The following is a 20269-nucleotide window of genomic DNA, read 5'->3' as shown; positions in this document are numbered from 1 at the left end:
AGTAGCTGGTGAAACTCACTCTCAAAAGAGCGCTAACAGTCCCTCCAAGAGGGACGTCCCTATTGGCGCAACTGTCAGCGTGTCTGCCTCCCAAGAGGAAGACCTGGGTATCTCGCCCTGGGCATGCCGAAACGTACAGTATGGGTTACATACTGTACTGTATCTCATATCTAACGCAATGTTTTCCCTTTATACTTTTGATTTTTTTTTATCTCCATATTTCTTAGTGTGTGCACAATCGAGGAACTTATGTGTATGATGTACTAGGTGCCATGTTTGACTTTGACTTTGATGTTTATACTCAGGCCCTGAAAAATGTATGTTAATATCTCATCTGCTGATTTCTGACATACGTAGCTTGCCCTTCACAGGAAGTGTGGACGGGAAATGCTGAAACCTCTGAGAAAGTGACGCAAGGCTTCTTACTCATGTACTACCAGCTCTTGAACCAGGTTCCTCCCTACACTTGTTTTTCAATGATTTAGCAAGCAGCTATTTGACCGCTAATCTTCACTAAAGTATCACTGACAATAAAACAGCAGCGTGTGCCTAACCACATTATGTAAATATTTACATAAGCCAATATTTTAAGCTTTGTTTTACAAAGACTAATCAGATAGAAGGGGGGGATTTGCTGATGTGAAGTGAGATTTCTATGAAATTGACCTCACACTTCCGTTCTACTCTGACGACAGGAAGCACATTGCTCGATGAGGCTAAAGCATGCTGTTCATCACACTACTGCACTGCGGGGACTGCTGCTAGAAGACTAGGTTCCACTTGTTCTGACTAGAAGTGAGGATAACGACAGCCACTGGAATTAGCCTATCCGTAAACCTTGAAGCTCTTACCCTGAATCATGAGCAAACGCAAGCTAAGTAAGTTTTGTTTTCCCGGATGAATTTCTCATTGATAATCAATAAAGTAGCCTATCTTTAGAGAGGCATGACACTCAAACAGTTCAAGAGCCCTGGTTCATGTGATGAGTCAGGACAAGGGAGGATGCTCCAAGTATGACTCTGAAAGAATGTGCTCTATTGACTGTTGATGTCAGTTCTCTCTTTGTCTTATATCTCATTCAATTGCACAGTACAGGATTATAGTCTATTGTACACAAAATATAGATGGCTCATTGTTTGATTTCAATAATGGCAACTTGGCTGAACACAAAATGGAGGCAAACACAATGTACACATTGAGAAAAACACAATGTAAAAACAAATCTTACAGAGAAAACTAGTGCCTGCTTGTCATAACTAGTGTAAGTCATGTGGAGATTGACATATAAACTCGGTGGATAAGAACTCCCTAAACCTGTAGCCTAATAGTGTTGAAAATGTAAAATTAAATGGCAAATGAAGACAAATCTGAGCCAGAATGTATCTGTTACTCTCCTTTTTCCCTCTACACTACATCTCTGGGTTCTGTCATTTACTCTCATGGCTTCTACCACTGCTATGCCGATGACACCCAACTGGTCCTGTCGTTTCCCCCTTCTGACAAACAAGCTGTGTTCTTGGCTGACATCTCGGAGGGGATGGTGACACATCACCTCAAGCTCAACCTGGACAAGACTGAGCTGCTGTTGCCTGTACCGAGACCTGGCCATCACCATTGAAGACATAGTGGTGACGCCAACTCAGACTCGGACTGCGAGGAATCTGGGTGTGATCCTGGACGAACAACTATCATTCTCCACATATATCACATCCGTTATACGCTCTTGCAGATTCCTGCTCTACAATATCAGGAGGATTCGCCCTTTCCTCTGACGAAATGGCACCGGTGCTCATCCAGGCCCTTGTCATCTCCCGCCTGGACTACTGCAACTCCCTCCTTGCTGGGGCCCCAGTGTCAGACATTAAACCCCTGGAGCTTGTACAGAAAGCTGCTGCTCACCTGATGTTCAACCACCCAAAGTTCTCCCATACAACTTCCCTTTGTTACTATGCTGCCTCCCTGTAGTAGCTTGCATCCAGGTTAAAACTCTGGTACTAGCCTACAGGGCAATGAAAGGAACAGCTCCCTCCTACCTCCAGGCCATGATGAAACTGTACACCCCCTCCCAACCATTACTCTCTGCTGCATCGGTGCGACTGGTTGCCCCGTCACTCTGAGGCCCCTGCAGTCAAACGACACGGTCACGGCTCTTTTCTGTCCTGGCCCCGCAGTGGTGGAATGAACTGCCCACTGACATCAGGACAGCAGAGTCGCTGCCCATCTTTCATCACAGGATCAAAACTCACCTCGTCAGGAAGTACTACCAGGATCCTCCCTCCTAAGCACCTATTGAAATTTTCAGCTTGCTTTTCTTCACTTTGCCTTCAGCACTAGATTATGCTCTGAGTCACATGTTTTAAAAGGAGATTCACTTGTCAGTTCTGGCAAGTATGTTTCTACGTTACAGGCAATTATTGTAAGTCGCTTTGGATAAAAGCATCAGCTAAATGACTGTAATGTAATGTTACTTACATAGTGTAATAAAACACAAAGCAAACAGTTCCTCCTAGTTCAACTCTGTGCTAGAGCCATCCTCTGAGGTCCAGATTGTACCATCCTGTAAACTAAAGCACCTTCCTAAAGTAAATATAAGAAAGGAAAAGGAACATGATAGAATTCCACTATTGTGTCAACCCATGTCCTACTCTCTCTCCCCTTAGCCAACACTGGGTTATATTTAACTAGGACATAAAAATGAATGTCTTCATCAGGTTTTCATCACCTAATGGGCTCCAGGGGACGAAACATAAACAACCACAGAGTTCAGGTCACAGTTAGAGTTTCACCAGCCTGGGACATAATAATAACATTCCATAAATGACTGAACCAAAAACAAAACATTCCTCTTTCACACTAAAACTTCAATAAAATAGAATATGTCTCTCTCCAACACACTAAATATCCCAGCAAAGCGGGAGTATGAGGACAGAAATATAACTTCTGAATCTCCATTCTCTTCCAGGTATGAAGTGGTTTGGGAGTCTTTCCAATCTCTCCATCCGACGTTCCTCAGACAAGTCAGGCCCCCAAAAATCCTCAAAACATGGAGAGAACCCAAGTGACACAACGATGAAGGGAAATACAGTAGATGACATGGACTCCTGCTTGCACAGTCCAGGCTATGTGCGCTCCTCTGACATGTACACACATGTTGGAACTGTGCCCCGCACTGAAAAGAAGGGCAGTAGAAAGGGGTCAAAGAAGAAGGAAGGTAACAAATCTGAGTCAAGTAAAGGACAGGGCCATCCTAAAGCTGAGGATCATGTCAGAGAATCGCCCCTTCTAAGCGTTCTCTCCAGTGCCAGTCTCTCCAGTCGGGATTGGCCGTTACCTGGCTCTAACAAAGGAGGAGGGCTGTCAGCGCCCACCCACTCAGTCTCTATCAACGCAGACGCAGTCTCATCCGATAGCAGAGACACAGAAAAGGCTAAGACCTCACCACTTCATAAACCTTCGAGATGTCAAGATTCATCATTAAGACGCGATGACCATTCAGAGGCCAGTACCGCCATGGTTGAGCCCACTGACAAGGAGGCTGTGTCTGTGCCATCCTCCCCAACCACTCAGTCTAATTCTGTGTCAAAAACAGGACTTACACAAGACGTGTATGTTGTGATGGACCCTATAGCTGGACTGGCCAACAGCAATGCAGACCAGGAGACACTGAAAACTACGACTTCAGAGTACTCACAGGAAGTGGACAGAGGGTGAGAAAAATATTTATCACACCTTGATACAAGGGTTTCTACTCACAGATAAATTGTGTAACAAGTGTTCATCATCATACTTGCCCCCAATAAACATGCATGTCGTCGACGGCCGTAAATAGCCTATGTATTTTATTTAAATATCGACATTTCACTTTCTATTCCATTTTCTCAAAGTTTTAAATTCTTAAAATACATTGGAATAGAAAGTGAAATGACGATATTTAAATAATAAATAAGGGTCTACATATTTATTAAACTGCAGGAAAATGGGAGTTGTCCGACCTGTAGATTGACCTTCGGAAAAATCTTTCTCAAAAATATGAAAGCTGGTACAGGCTTGCGCGCGTAGCCTACGGTTCCTCCCTCTTCCAGCAAGCGGCCGAGCCGAGTGTTTTCGTCTTCTCGGACATTCCGAACGCCACTTCTTTTCGTGGCTTGATATGGCTTGAAATGCGTGAAATTTGGATTACCGGTCAACTCCTCAGAGTCGCGTGATGACAATACCGTTGAGGTGAGATGATGTGGCCTACTTTTCTTTAAACTACGTTGAAGCTTGACAGACAGTACGCCCCGGTATTTTAGAAGATAAGTTCTATAAGGCTATATGCATGTTCAGTGTTAAGTTTTATAGGCTACCTCAGGCTACATTGATGTAATCCAATAATTTCAAGTTGATAGGAATATGTCTTGGTTCGCTCAACATCAGAACAAACAGCACTCAATGGGCTACGCGTACTACACGTGCAGGTAGAGCAATCGTATCGTATGACACAAAGTGCAACACTTCAAGGTGCTAAGTGTGCCTGAGGTGGCTTAAGTTCGGATGCCAGATAGGTGCCCGAAGCGAGATGTTTTGCGTCTAACCTTGATGGGAGCAGATTAATTAGGTGGTGAGCTGGGATCTACTGTGATCTTTTTACCTAGCCTACTATTCTGATTGAATAGCCTGGATAGAAGAAAGCGAGAGGATAGACAGCCAATGATTTTAGATGTTCTGCTTGTCCTTGTAAATGTATGTTCATGTTTTTAACTAGTGTATTGCCATATAGCCAAATCACCAAGTCACATGTGTAAATTGTATTACTGTTGCATCTCTGTGTTTTCTGTTGTATTTTCCGTCTGTAACTCTGTGTTTGGATTGCACTGCTGCCTGTCTTGGCCAGGTCTCTCTTGAAAAAGAGATTTTTAATCTCAATGGGACCTTTCCTGGTTAAATAAAGGCTAAATAAAAAAAATAAAAAAATAAAAAAGTAAATAGCTCCATGAATGCTCAGTTGAATGGGCCAAAGCTAGGCAAGCTGCTGGTCATTTGGAGGGTATTCTAGACCAAATATTATGTAATGTGCTACTCAAGGAATGTGGCTGACATACTGGGCTTTATTCGAGGGGTGACGTCTGATCCCATCTCAGCTCTCCTAAAGTGGCCTATTGATTGGTCAGACAAAGTGACAGATTGGCCAGACAAGTTGAACTTGTCAGAGTTGAACTTGATTTCATGCAGTTTACCAGGGACTAATACAATAGTTGAAACAGACATTTAAAAGACCTAGGCACCTGTTTGCTATGATTAACCTACCTGGAGTTTCTTTGTCAATAATTTAAGTTTAGGTCAAGGCAGAATCGCTCAAATGTGCGGAATGCATGGGACTCGAATACACCGTGCTGATCTTGATCCTGGTTTGAGTGCGTCATCACTGTCAGGTTTTTCCACCCCCAGTGGGGAAGGTTTGGCACTGTTTTGTCATCCATGTCAACATGGTGTAGCGTTCATGTGGGCAGTGTCAAGTTTATTTCATTATGAATGATAACACACTTGAAGGCTAATTGTGCTGTGTGTGTGTGTGTGTGTGTGTGTGTGTGTGTGTGTGTGTGTGTGTGTGTGTGTGTGTGTGCTCGTGTGCGTGTATTTGTGTGTTTGCATTTGTGTGTTCTGCTGGCCAACAGATGAGATGCTTTAAAATGTGTTAAAACTGTTCTTCATTATCATCAAACACACCCCGACAAATACAGGGAAGATCCCACATTGTAATATGCTCTATCTTATATGAAATTTTCTAAAGTTATTAATGCCAGATGATGGCTTATAGGAGCGTGTTTGTTATTGCATCTTTCTCTGGGGGGATTCTGTGGGAATGCCTTGGCTGTGTGGGGAGTGGTGTGTGGGGGAGGATGAGGAGCAGCTGAAATGACTCTTGTGTGTGGTGTGTGTGTGTTTGTTTGAGGGGGGCAGCGCATTTGTGCACAGTGTGTGTGCGTGTGTGTGCGTGTGTGCGCGCGCGTCCGTGTTTGTGTGTGTGTGTTTGTGTGTGTGAAAACCTCTAGTTTATTGAGACAAGGACAAGGTCAGATCATTGACAGCACTCATGGAAATATGTGTCATGCTGAGGAATAACAGAGTTGCAAAGAATGTTTGTAAATCCTCAGAAACACTTTAACAGCGCCTTCACATCACATTGTCACCTCCTCAGAAACACTTTAACAGCCCCATCACATCACATCCTCAGAAACACTTTAACAGCCCCATCACATCACATCCTCAGAAACACTTTAACAGCCGCATCACATTCTATCTTATGAAAGAGTTTTAACAGCCCCATCATATAACATCCTCAGAAACACTTTAACAGCCCCATCACATCACATCTTATGAAAGAGTTTTAACAGCCCTAGTCGCATCTTATGAAAGTGGAGAAAAGTGATTATGTAACTTTGAAGCAAGAGGATGCAAGCGATAAAGGAATTGTTACAACAAGAATGAACAGCACATCTTTGTCTGTGCTCTCTGGCCATCTGGTATGGCGATGACTACACATACAATACAGAGCTGTGAATACAGTGAGGTGTAGTGAGTGTTGTGTATTTATTATAAAAAGTCACCTTGCTGTTCCTCCGTTCTCTTAGGCAATTGGCTCCCATGGATGGCGGCAGTGAATATGTGAAGGTAAGAAGAATCTAACTTTTAAGTTTCTTAAATTAAGTTTGGGGAAAATTCTCTCATAATTTAGAACTGGTCAGTTGCTGGGTTTATATGTAGCCTATAGCTGGATATTGAAAATACTTATCTCTTCATTGGAGCAGGTTGTTTTTGGAATCCCGAATCCCTCTCTCTCTGTGTTTCTGTGAAACCAGGAGAACCCTGGAGAGGGTCCTATGTGCCCAGTGGTCAAGCTCTAATTGAATAAGGATTGGCGACATAAAAGATTTTGGGACTCCTGCCCATTCCTACAGAGTACTATCATGCCTGCAGGGTTACCATGGGCAGCAAAGCCTCCATCTGGATATGGCTAGTTATGCCTGACAAAGGTGAAGGGAGGGAAGGGAAGACATTCCAATCCACAGGCTTAGGCTATATCTCAATAGCCTCCGACTTCACAAACATCCAGTTATCTCAATGGGACTAACTGGTCATGAATGGTAATGGTAATGGAAGTAATGCTATTCATTAGGTTTCTATGTACGTGTTAAGGTTTTCCGTCTTTGTCTTGTGTATTGGACCAATGCCAAAACCGTTTCACTGTCCCAGGGGACAAACAATTGAATGGGCGGTGGGGGGGGGGGGGGGGGGGGTCCTCTGACAAAAACAACATGTCACCCATTTTGAAGGGCTGGGAACAGCAGTGAGAAGCAGCCAGTGAGAATTCCATGAACGTGTATTGAATCTGTGACTGGAGGGATGCTTGATATACTGTAACTGGGTGTGTTTGTGTAAAGAAGTGACAAAGCGTTGCTGACTGATGGCTGTGTCGCACAATAACGTTGCCAAGACAACCTGTCCAGGACTGTGCTGTGTGCAATGCCAGTGTGAGAATGCCAGACCTCTCCTCTCCATCTACCCTCCCTACCCTACCCTTACACTGTCTATCCCACAACAGAGCAGAGTAGACTACAGTACAGTAGCCTACAAACAAAGGGACCAGCAGTACCAGCAGACTGCTACCAAGCCAGGCTTAGTTTTGTCCAAGACTCAAGACGTTCTCTTATTTACATTTGGTCTCTTACTTCTTTAACAATGCCTATCTTGCCTTTCCCGAAGTTCTCTAAGGAGAAGTTGTGGTTGATCGCTCCGACAGAGAAGCAGCGCAGGGAGCTGGAGGAGGAGCTGAAGCTGAGCAGCAGCAACCTCCAGAGCCACGCCTGGTACCACGGACACATCCCCTGGGAGGTTAGTGTCCACCTGTTCTCTCCCTCTCTCACAACACACACACACTCTCTCTCTCTCTCTCTCTCTCTCTCTCTCTCTCTCTCTCTCTCTCTCTCTCTCTCTCTCTCTCACACACACACACACACACACAATGTAATTGTAATTATTTCTCCACAAAAGACAGCCCTCTGATAAGCTTGAGTGGGTTTGTTAGAATCCTAAACTTGTATATTAATTCATAATTATTATTTTTTCTTTGCAGCACATGCAGTATACAATGTTGTTTGTCACGTTCGTCTACACATACTACTGTACAAAACTTTGTACCTCCTACTATGTCTGTGATTGGCAGGTTTCTGAGACTCTGGTGGTGTGTCATGGGGATTTCCTCGTCAGGAACTCTCTCTCCAGCCAGGGAGACTATGTTTTAACCAGCCGCTGGGATCACAACACCCTGCACTTCCTTATCAGCAAGGTCCTGATCCAGTCCAGCGAGACCTACAGTCGGGTCCAGTTCACCCTGGAGGGCGATGCCTTCGACTCAGTAGCTGCACTGGTCAACTTCTATGTGGGGAACAGGACAGTTCTGACCCAGCAAAGTGGGGCTCAGATCCATACCCCTGTCAACCGGACTTTACCTCTGAGTCACCTGGATGCTGCATTCTCTCTGGGAGGATATAAGAGCTGTCTGGTGAGTTCTCCTTCCAGCCAAAGGGTGGCGCTAGTCAAGAGCGGCAGTGTAAATGGAACAAGCAAGACCTGCCCATTAAGGTGAGATAAAATTTCATCCCTCTAGCTCTAGATACAGCACAATTTCTGGTGATATTCAGGCCCCTGATATGTACAGTACTGTATGTAATGATTTCATGTCATTTGTATGAAAATAAAGGTGGAGTGCACAGCAAGATAACTAATAATTCTAAGATAAATTCCAGCTTGTTGTATATAAGTTGCATTTCACCAAAGGTTGAAATTACTGTGAATGTGTGTGTGTGTGTGTGGGTGTGTGTGTGTTTGTTCAGCCCTTCCGCTGTTCCCCACAGGGGGGCAGTCTGGAGCTGTGGCATCAGCAGCTTGGATCCGGTCCAGCCCTTTCCCCCAACCCCTCTCTCTCCCAAATTCAACACCAGTAAGTCTGATAAACAGCTTTTTTCTAGATAAAACATCATCATTTAGCTGTTTTAAGAAGACACACAGATCTATTTTTTTCTTACTTCATTCCATGACTGCAAAAATGCTGAAATGTCACAGCTGTCTCTATCATTTCACACAATGTATACTGCACTAATCATATCAGGGTGGTTTGGAGATTTAAAAAAATGTAGCAATATTATTTTCATCAACGTATACAGTATCTATATTTATACCCCCCACAGACATACACATCATATCTTTATCATTCACTCTTCACTTTTCTCTTAAGCGTTTCATGACCGGCGTGCGCCATCTTTGCCTGGTGTGTAAAGCTACAGTGCCGCCTTGGGATTTGCTCTTGGTTCGGAACGCACTTTGTGAAGCGTCGTTTGAACCAATGGAAAAAAGTCTCTCAAGTGGCTCTCTATTAAGACCACACTGCTCCTTGCTTTGACATCGGGCAAGCAGGTCAGTAATTTGAGAGCACTGACAGTTTATCTCATCATGGGTGATGGGAGCAAAGCTGTTTTGCGCACGGATCCATCTTTCGTTCGGAAAGTGGTCCGGGGCGCATTCAGTGCACAGGATTGGGAGCTGAGAGCCTTCTATCCTCCGCCTCATGCGAGCAAGGAAGAGCCCCGCTTACATGTATTGTGTCCTGTGCGCGTGCTGACTTGTTATGTCCTGCGCACGGCTACTCCGTACTACCCCCCAGCTGTTGGTTTGCCACGGCCCGGGGAAGGTGGGTTCACTGCTGTCTAAACAGCGTCTCTCCCAGTGGATTTGTGAGAGCATCTCCAAATCTTATGAGATTGCGGGTCACCCTCTACCTGGGGCTGCTCGGACACAGTCTACGAGGAGCGTGGCCACGTCGGTTGCCCTGTTCAATAGTGTGTCCGTGGAAGACATTTGTGTGGCGGCAACTTGGTCGTCTCCCTCTCCTTTTGTCCGTTATTATCTTTATCCATGTCCTCCAACAACCATCATTTTCATTCGTGGATCCGGCCCATTATTCGGATCTGCTCCGAAGATGGACCATGATACACCCCTTCACCGAGTTTCATGAAAATCGATTTGGTAGTTTTTGCATAATCATAGTATAAAAAATTAATGGAAGTGAATGGGCAGTCCGGCTGTGTTTGGGCGGCCCGTAGATCCGACCCGTGATTCGGATCCCCTCCAAATTTAAGATGTTTTAAGTTGGCCCATGATACACCCTTCCACCGAATTTTGTGCAAATCGGTCCAGTATTTTTTTAGCATAATCCTGCAAACAGACAAACACACACGCACACACGCCACCTAAAACATTACCTCTCACCCTGTAACCCTATAGGTACATAGCTTATTTAATAACATACAATTACACATTTAAATACCTTTTTCTATGTGTACAAATCAAAGTATTATTACAGCCTTTCCATCACTATGAATTTTGTATTTGACAACAAATTTACAAATAATCCAGATATCATCACATTGAATGTTTTTAACCTTTTAAATCTATCTGTACTATTTATGAACTTACTTGATTTATAAATGCATCAACTTATGTCCTTAATTCCTATAGGGCTACATTTATCATTCACTTTTTACTTTTCTCCTACATAACACTTTACGCCACAAAAACTTAAGAGTTGAAATGGAGAGGAACATCATAATCAAAACAACTGCCAGCAGAGTGGCTATAACATCAACACAATGGTACTGAATCCAAGACATCTTGTAGGACTGTGTCCGCAGATGAGGAGCTCCCTTGTTTCTCATGACATACTCGATCCAGAACATGGCCCGGTCCAGTGGCTTCATGGGCTGGTCTCTGTGCAGTTTGGAGAGCCTCTGCATGTTCTCCCTGTAGGACGACTCGTACAACACCGCACGCAGTGCATCCAAGAAGATGTCTCTGTTTAGTGTGGCTATGTCCACTATCTTAGCCACTCCCTTGACCCTCATCCTGGAGAGGTTGTCCATCTGATCAAAGATTAGCGGGATACCGACTATGGGAACACCGTGGTAGATGGCCTCCTGAACCCCGTTGGTGCCTCCGTGGGCTACGAACACTCTGGTCTTGGGGTGTCCCAGGAGGTCATTCTGGGGCAGCCAATCCACCAGTAATGTGTTGTTGCCCAGGATGACCGGTCTCTTCCCCATGTGCCTCCAGATGACCTTCTGAGGTAGTTGGGCGAAAGCAGCGGCGATGTCTTCTGTTACGTCCTCAGGAAGCTGTCCTACTAAGGTGCCCAAGGACATTAAGATTATGCCATGCTCTCCAGAGCTCTGGACAAACTCCTCTAGATCCTGAGGTAGGGGCTTGGAGGGCTTGCATTGGAAACCACCCATGTAGACAATGTTTGGCATGGTGGGACGAGGAAACTCAAAGGTGAAGTCGTTCCTCATGAGCCAGATGTCGGCTTCCTGGAACAGCTCCATGTAGTGGACATCAGGACCAAAGTAACGATGGACAAATGGTTCGTAGTTTCGGTCAGTGACATATGCAGTTTGCAGACGTGTGAAAAAATACATACAAATGTTTTTTACTCTTTCACCAAATGTCATCTTGTCAGTCAGTTCTGCCCCAGGGATTGGGACATATGAAAGGGGTGAGGGGGCAATGGCTTGATGACCTTCACCCTGGATCGTCCACCTGACATTGAAGACTAGAGGAAGATCAAGGCGATGAGCCAGCAATGTCCCTCCACCAGTGCCGGGGTCCGTCAGAACCACATCATACTTAGCATCTCGGAAAGACTGCATCATTTCCTCATCCTCAAATACTTTCTCCATCGTCTCGACCATGTCTTTGTGCAATCCGTAGAACTGTTTCAAAAGCTCTATCTCCAAACTCATGCGAGACCAAAAAGAGCCACCGTCCCTTCGCAATTCCAGTTGTCTTGTTACAAATGAACCAAAGATTTCTTCATCGATTCCAGCTGTGGTGGGAATAGTGATAGATGAGTAGTGAGGTGATTCTGCTTTGATGTACCAGTTAACTGATGGTCGAATCACTGTGATACTGTGACCTCTGGCGTGGAGCTCCTCAATGAGCACTTTCATGTTCACCCAGTGACTTCCATCCAACGGGAACACCAAGACCTTCCCCCCATGAACCGTGAGCACAGAGCAAAGCAGAATGGTGAATGTCGCTAGGGTTGGAGGATTCATCTCTAGTTAAAGTCTGTAACCCAAGAATAGAAGACACAAAGGTAGTGGTTACTTTCAGAGCAACTTTACCTCTCATAGTCTCACTGCCTCTCAGATGGGTGCACATTTTTCTGGCCTAAGAATCCTACTATTCTATATTTTAAGACACTGACAAAACTCATTAAGAACATCTTTACTCCTATGCACATTAGATAATGTAGCCTTTGTAGATATAAACTTAAAATGACAGACAAGACAAACAGTGTGGGCTACAACACAGATTTCAAGGAGAAACAAGAAAAAGGTTTGCGCCTCATCTAAATTATTTTAGTAATTCAAACATAGGCAAATTAAATGTACTGCACAAAATAGGACTTAACTGTATATAAGTTAATCACCAATCTACCTCAATGGAAAATAGTTATATTGAAGCATAGTAAGCCTATGTTATCCAATTGTAGACAGTGAATAGACTACAGAACATTTTCAATAGTAACCTTCATTTCAGGCATTTTCCTTCTAGACTTGCGCAAGGTCCCTACATCTGGAAGAGGTTTTGTGGTTATGTAACAGTATTGTTCCAAATGAATTGCAGCAGTTTTAATCCCACTCTGGAGCATAACATGAATGGGCCATTCAAATGCAAAACTACAAAAATACTATGGTTTGTGTACATCCTTAGAATCAGGTTTATACTGTATGTTCCTAAAGACTGTTGGTTATATTGTACAAGAGAAATGGGATGATACAAAATATCTGCATGAGAGTACTTGATTTTAAAACCAGTATTATGTTGAATTGAATTCAGTTCTTCACATATTGATCATTTTGTCATTTCCCCCACAAGCATATTTAGTTTGCACAGGTCTACACTCTACACTTGTATTAATTGAAAGGCTGTACAGATCTTTTGTTGCAATATGATAAACAGTAGCTACAGTATACTTCAGATATTTGATTTCAGCAACGTATTTGAAGCCTAAAAACTTACCAAGAACAGCCAGCTATTTTACAAGTAGCATCAACCAGCCAACTGATAGAAGGTCACCCAACTGATAGAAAGTCACTCTGGATAATGTCTGATGAATGACTCAAATGGAATGTGAATGTATCCCCCTTACGGTGGCTTTTCAACTGGTAGCTCTCCAGTCCAAAGTTCACAGGTGCTGATGCTCGTTATTGCTCTGCAACAGGAAGATTTACAACACATGCCTGCATTGGACTCTGGTATGCATATATAGCTGTTGAGACATCAAAAAGACTGTCCATGGTATATTCCCATCCCCCCATAGTATATCTTTTTGTAGCGCCCCCTTTCGGTCATTTAGTCCATTATATGTATTAACCCCGTCATCCCCCCAGAACCAGAGATACGGGTATCAGAACGGGGCGCTATACAGAATCAATGGGGAAATGTATTTTGCTCCTGAGCCTTAGCCCCAACTGAATGGTGGTCAATGGACGGTTATTTTATGTGCTTATAATGACACTAATCAACTCCAAACTGCTCAAAAGCTCATTGCTAGATTCTGTAGACCGAGAGGAATCCAACAATGTCCACCTCTTGACTAGGGAAGTGCACAAGTTAAGTAAATGACGAGTGACCTGCTAATAGGCAAAGAAAATACTAACTGATTAACCTACTGTAAATATTACATATTACTAAATATTGGCCACGATTAATTTTCTGACTATTGCCGCCAGCTCTGGGTATAAGCACGAATCGTGATCATGTGAAATAGTGTAATGTGTTGCTGAGTTAAATAAAAGTGTAGTGTGGAAGTATTTTGATCTTGAAGACGATGGGAATGGGGTTGTATATCATCTTTAAAAAAGTAAATTGGTGTATAACCACTCTACCAGTGCTAGTTGAACCATCTCAAATATCGGCATGTGGGTTTTACTAGCATTGGCATGTGGGCATCGGCAACCTAAACAGATGTCGGTTTTGGAGATAAGCCTTGTCATTGGGCTTATTACTACCCAATCAGTGGCAACAGAGATTTCCCGGATAATCAGATTCAATCCAGATTCCTCCCCTAACTCTGTGTTACCGTTTTTAAAGTTCCCTTCACTATGTGAAATAAGAACAACCTAGCAACCACTCCACCGAAGACGATCTTGATTGGTTTAAAGAATTACAATGGCAGACAGTAACTGAACTGGCAGACAATCACCTCTTTATGAACTTTCATTTAAAATCTGTGCAAGTCCACAGACTTTGAGGTGAAGTTCAGAAGTCCAATACATGTACATTATATGCATAAGGTAATACAGTAAATCAGTCTAAATTCTACTTCCAAAGTAAAAGAGAACAAGCCTATCATAACCTATAGTTATCCAGTTCTCTTGCACATGGTCTCTATTGAACATCTGGATAAGGTTTCATGGTTACATAGCTAACATTCTTCTGGAATCAAATTATTGAGCATAGGATTATGTAGTGATGGGCGGTGCAGCTATACAGTACTCTACAAAAACTCTTTGGATTTGTTTACATCCCTATGAAGTCTAAATGCTGGATAACTAAATGTGTGCAAGGAAGAACTTGCAGTAATCGTAATGCTGAATATACTGTAAAATGGAATGTAGTTATTACTGAATGTTTTTTGTCGTTGATATTTTTGTATTTTATATTTTTCCCACAGGCAGATGTACATAGAAACTTTATAGGGATACTCTCTACGTGTGCTTGCATTTATTTGGTTGCTTTGCTTATTTGATTACTTTAATATTATCAACAATACTAGAGCTATTTATGTCAATATTTAAAATTGTACTTGCAACATAAACTCTTACCAAGAATAGTCCAGTAGATGAGCAGTCTCAACTGTTGCCTATTCAGCCAACAGATTGCAAGTCACACTGGAATGTCTGGAAGATTTATACAATTGAATCTTTCCTGCTTCACAGTGGCTGTTGAATTCAGATCCCAGTTAGCAATGTGGATGTGTGCTGAGCTGTAGTCATTTATATGATCATAACTCACCCTCTACTCCAGAGTTCACAGGTCCTGGTCCTTGGAACACTGTGATTACACAGGGAAAGACAGACTTGCGACACATGCCTGTTTTGGAGGGTTTACTCAGGGCTCATGAGTCTTTAATCAAATCAAAATTAAGGTGTACAATATTTGAAATTCACATATAGTATGACATTTTTTCAAACATTCAAGATCAGTCACCTGGAGCAAAGCGCTGTTCCAAACATATACAGTAGTATCATGTAGATATTGAGGGTGTGGTAGAGCCACAGTTACAGAAGACGTGAAAGAGCTTCAGTGTGAAAAAAGTTCAGGAATGATTTAGATTGAGTAGTTGTGTGATGAATTTATAATGCAAAGGAATTTCTATGAACATGAGGAGGCCTTGGCAGTAAACATGACACTGGTTGAACCCAAGTTCAATGCCTATGAGGCCCATGTGAAATTGTATAACTTCTACACACAGTGTTAACAAAGCAGGTAAACCGAAGTGTAGGGCAGAGGTCCTCTCTAAATCTGATTATATCATACCTACCTGTGCTGTGACTATGGAGCACCTTGACCAGATGTAGCATTATAATAGTCCTTTTCGCTTCATGATTATTGTGGAAAATATACAAATGTGCAGTCCAATTAAGCTCTTCATTGGAAAGAAGAATGTAATGTTTTATTTGATTCAACAATGACTTTACCCCTCTTCATGCAGTATCCAGAAATGACTTAACATTATTGTCTCCAGTCACAGGTCAAAGGTTATGCTGCTTCAAGCTTTATGGTGACATGGTTAATATCCAAGTGTGTTGCATAAAACAATTCTGTGAGAAAAAGGAAAAACTAGATACTCATACACTATATGTTCATGATGTGTGGTCTGCTTGTTTTTTCCAGTCCCCCAGCACAGAAGCCTGCAGCATTGCAGCAAAGTGGCTACCGTGGCTCCATCCCCATCACTCTTCAAACGCTCTGGTGGGGCCCAGCCGCAACCATCCCCCAACAACAAGAGCTACTCCCCCCACACACCATGGACCACCAGACCTCAGACCCACCCAAACCACAGCTACCCCTTTGCAGGGTCAGACACAGGGACACAGACACAGGCGCAGCTTCACCCCACGTCACAGGCTACGAGCTATGTAGAGCGTCTGCGTGCAGAGGAGAGGCTGGATATAGGTGAAGTACCGGCCAGGGAGGAGAATGGGAATGTGTATTTTGTTCCTGAGGTGGAGGCGGTGTCTGCCTTCAGGCCCAGTAGATACCAGTCCCAGCTGATGCCCCAGGAGAACAAGCCCCTGGAGATGGGCGTGCTGAGGAGAGTGAAGGAGCTGCTGACTATGGTGGATGCCAAGACGGCAGCTAAACACATCACCAAGGTGGACTGCATGGTACTTCCAAATGCACAAATAGAACCTAGATCACACACACAATGACACACAGTAAAAGAAATAGAAATAAACACTAGAAAGGTTGCTCAGAGAGCACAGACCTCCGCCCATGAATGCATTTTATCAGTATGTGCAGCGGAACGTGTAAGTGGACAAATCCCAGTAGACAGTGAGAGATAAGAAAGCAGCAAGGTCTCTCTCCCCTCTCTTTCTCCCTAGGCTATCAGGGCTAGGGTACAAAGTCAAAGTCAGTTTCATTTATATAGCACAAATGTAGCACACAGTTCTTTACGGAATAAAAATAGATCAATAAAAACATAGTTTATTGGTAAATGGTACACAAAGTAAGAAAATGAAGCAGGGCAGATAATATATGATAAAATAGAATATAAATAAGAAACAGTAAATAATTAAAAATGAGATTTCTTTTATTGAGAACATTTAATTATAACATTGGTATAGCTACATGATAAAAGTGAGATTTAAAAAGTGTCTTAAGATCAACAACAACAAAAAATTCCCACAGTTTCAGGCATTCTTAGGTTTTCTGGCAGGGTATTCCAGAGGCTGCCTCCCCATGTCTCTTGGTCCTGGCTCTAGGAACCGTTAAAAGTTCTAAAAAAAAAAACAGTGCTAGAGGATCTCATGGACCTACTTGGCCCAACCTTGACCAGTGCTGTCTCCGTGCTATGATGAGGGTCGAAAACCAGACTGAAAAATATCAGGGATACAATTTGCATCTAGAAAGTAATTTGACTGTTTGAATACAATTTTTCAAGAATTTTACCTAAAAATGGGAGGTTGGAAATTACTGAGGACTGAGGTTTCTAGATTATTTTTCTTCAGAAGGGTTTTTACAATAAAACCACAATAACAGATATACATTGACACTTTTATTTCACTGTATTTCAGCTGTTGCACTTTACTGGCCTCAAACTCAAAACTACAAAAATCATTCTGGGTAAAAGTAGAATAAGAATGAGCAGACAATATTGATTGATACAATGTAATTATTGATCATCAGGTTGCCAGAATATTGGGGGTGACTCCAGAGATGCAGAGGGGGATGGGGGTTAGCTCTGGTATGGAGCTCCTGACCCTCCCACAAGGCCACCAACTCCGCCTAGACCTGCTCGAAAGGTAAGGCATGACCTGCAACTGAAACCACTTCTATAAATGAAACCCTAACCACCACATACAGATTCTGGTGTCAGGATAGATTTGGCTTGTCTCTCTCTTGCTCTCTTTTCATCCCTTCCTCTCCCTCTAACCCCTCGCCCTCTCCTTTTCTCTCTCTCACTTCTTCCCTTGCTTTGTCCCTCTCCATCATAGGTTCCAGACCATGTCTATCATGCTAGCGGTGGATGTGCTGGGCTGCACAGGCAGTGCTGAGGAGAGAGCTGTCTTGCTGCACAAAGTCATCCAGATGGCTGCTGAGCTCAAGAGCAATCTGGGCAACATGTTTGGCTTCGCTGCCATCATGAGAGCCTTAGACCTGCCACAGGTACAATAGTCTAGGATACATGGGTTCGTTGAAGCATGAGAGTTGTGGGCTCATACTGAAATGTGTTCTCAATGTTACTTTGGAGAAAGAGACCACTAAATGGTATTGTGTAGTATGCCATTGATACAGTTAACCATAGCATCTCACTGATACCGGAGAGTAGGTTATCTTTGTGTGGAGCAGTTCACAAAGTATTGGAAACTGTCACTGTATCTCATAACTTGCCTTTTAAATGTTTGATATTTTTGTGTATTTGTGTTTATCTGTATGTAACCTAAATGTATGTTTTTATGCTGCCCTCTTGGCCAGGCCTCTCTTGGAAAAGAGATTTTAACCTGATTAAATAAAGGTTTAAGAAAAACACAACTACATGTTGTGGTGGAGCATTGATTGATGGGCTGTCCTCTCTCCTCTTAGATTTCCCGTCTGGAGCAGACTTGGGTAGTGTTACGACAGCGACACACAGAGGGTGCCATCCTCTATGAGAAAACCTTGAAACCTTTCATGAAGAGCTTGAATGATGGGAAAGGTAATACAATTTAAATTCAACCCAATGTTCTTACATTCATCTTGATGTCATTTCCTCTTACCCTCAGAATGGAAATTATGATTGTCTTCCTCAGTTTGAATGTTCGCCCAATGCATTGCCTGATGGGCCTCTCTTTCCTCCCTCCCAGAGAGCTGTCCATTGTCAAACACATGTTTCCCCCATGTGGTCCCACTGCTCTCCCTCCTGGAGAAGAGCGTGGCGGTCGGGGAGGGGGTGGAGCCATGGGAGACAGTGGAGGCGGGGGTTGATGTGGTTATGAATCATCTGGGGGCGGCACGTACCATTGCACAGCTGGGGGGGATCTACCACTCCAACGCAGAGACCAAATTGCAGGGTAAGGGTGAGAGGTGAAGCCTTCACATCATTCAGGCATAAGGTACTATAGGTAGCAATATCTGTTACTGCATTGATAACAGTTGTTACAAGTACAAATGAACAGCCTATATAAAAATGTGAGTGGATAGTGGATTATAGATCATGTTCATGGTTTTGACTTAGTGTGTACTTTGTGCAGACTTCCAGGAGCAAGCTGAGGTTCAGGAGCTCTTCCTCACCGAGTTCCAGATGAGGTTACTGTGGGGGAGTCGGGGAGCAGGGGAGAACCAGGCCAAGCGCTACGCCAAGTTTGACCAAGTGTTGACCGCCCTGTCAAATAAACTGGAGCCCCCCATTCAACCACAGGGACCCTGAGTCTCTACCCTCACTGGACTCTGTGGCATGACTTTCCATGTTTGTTTTTTTACCCTGGACATGACAAGCAACTCCATTCAACTGAAGGGACAAGATTTTGACATTTGTTTAGCACTGTTTTGCTTGAGAGATTACATTTGAAACAGGGACATGCATGCATGAAATAAGAGAGCACTGAATAGGGATGTGAATAAAATCAAAATACATGTATTGCCAGGACCAACCAGGAGATCTACTTTACTGCAATTATTAAACTGATTTGATTTTGCCAATATACTCTCTTACTTGCTGTGAAAATCTGTAATGATATACAGACTTGTACTGTTCTTGAGGCCAGTTAACCCCCTTTCAGTATCCAATGTCCTTATTTTTATAACCCTAAGGTCCAACAGGACTGTAAAGAATGTGTACTCCTGATAATGATAAAGTAAGGTTGAGGTCCGCACACAGCTACTCCACAGGGCTATTTATTAGGTAAAACTCCACAGGGCTATTTATTAGGTAAAAGGTGATCACCTTTTACCTAATAAATAGCCCTGTGGAGTAGCTGTGTGCGGACCTCAACCTTACTTTATCAGATGTTATTTTGTCCTGCACCAGCATGGTGGATGTGCTTGGCATACATTTTATTGTATTTCATACTCCTGATAATGCCCATGTGAGGCTGTGCCTTATGTATGAAACTATAAAACCATTGGATGTCTCTGTACAGTATTAATAAATGTTTATTTTACACTGTAGCCTACTAAATGCCTGCTCTAAAGGCAGTACCTTACTCATGTGACTGACTGAATGACAGAATGTGAAGGAGATTTCACACTAGCCTACATGTCTGAGAGTCACTATAGGCCTAGATCAAAACATTTCAGAGTGACATCACTTACCACTTGTAATGAAGACATTTACTGTACATTGTAACGGTATGAATTTCTTGACTGACCAATTTCTTAATAAAGGTCCACGAAAGGGAATCAATCTCATGGGACAGACCTGACAAAGTATGCAGACTTCGAACGTGTCGTCACCATGGATGTA

General features: G+C 43.1%; 1 protein-coding gene across 1 annotated transcript; it reads left to right on the top strand.

Moving 5' to 3' along the window:
• Positions 1–859: 859 nt before the first annotated feature.
• On the top strand, positions 860–19234 carry sh2d3cb (SH2 domain containing 3Cb; the record flags this gene model as incomplete). The annotated part of the gene is made up of 14 exons (XM_084457470.1): positions 860–878; positions 2963–3211; positions 3629–3707; positions 6612–6651; positions 7744–7872; positions 8204–8542; positions 10843–10946; positions 11067–11095; positions 15997–16490; positions 17515–17630; positions 17823–17994; positions 18412–18523; positions 18672–18878; positions 19059–19234. The coding sequence occupies 14 exons, from the start codon at positions 860–862 to the stop codon at positions 19232–19234; spliced, it is 2265 nt and encodes a 754-aa protein (XP_084313596.1).
• Positions 19235–20269: the final 1035 nt, after the last annotated feature.

The sequence above is a fragment of the Borostomias antarcticus genome (genome assembly GCF_949987555.1).
Source record: "Borostomias antarcticus genome assembly, chromosome: 23".
Taxonomy (NCBI): Eukaryota; Metazoa; Chordata; class Actinopteri; order Stomiiformes; family Stomiidae; genus Borostomias; species Borostomias antarcticus.
This window is presented reverse-complemented; position numbering and strand designations above follow the sequence as displayed.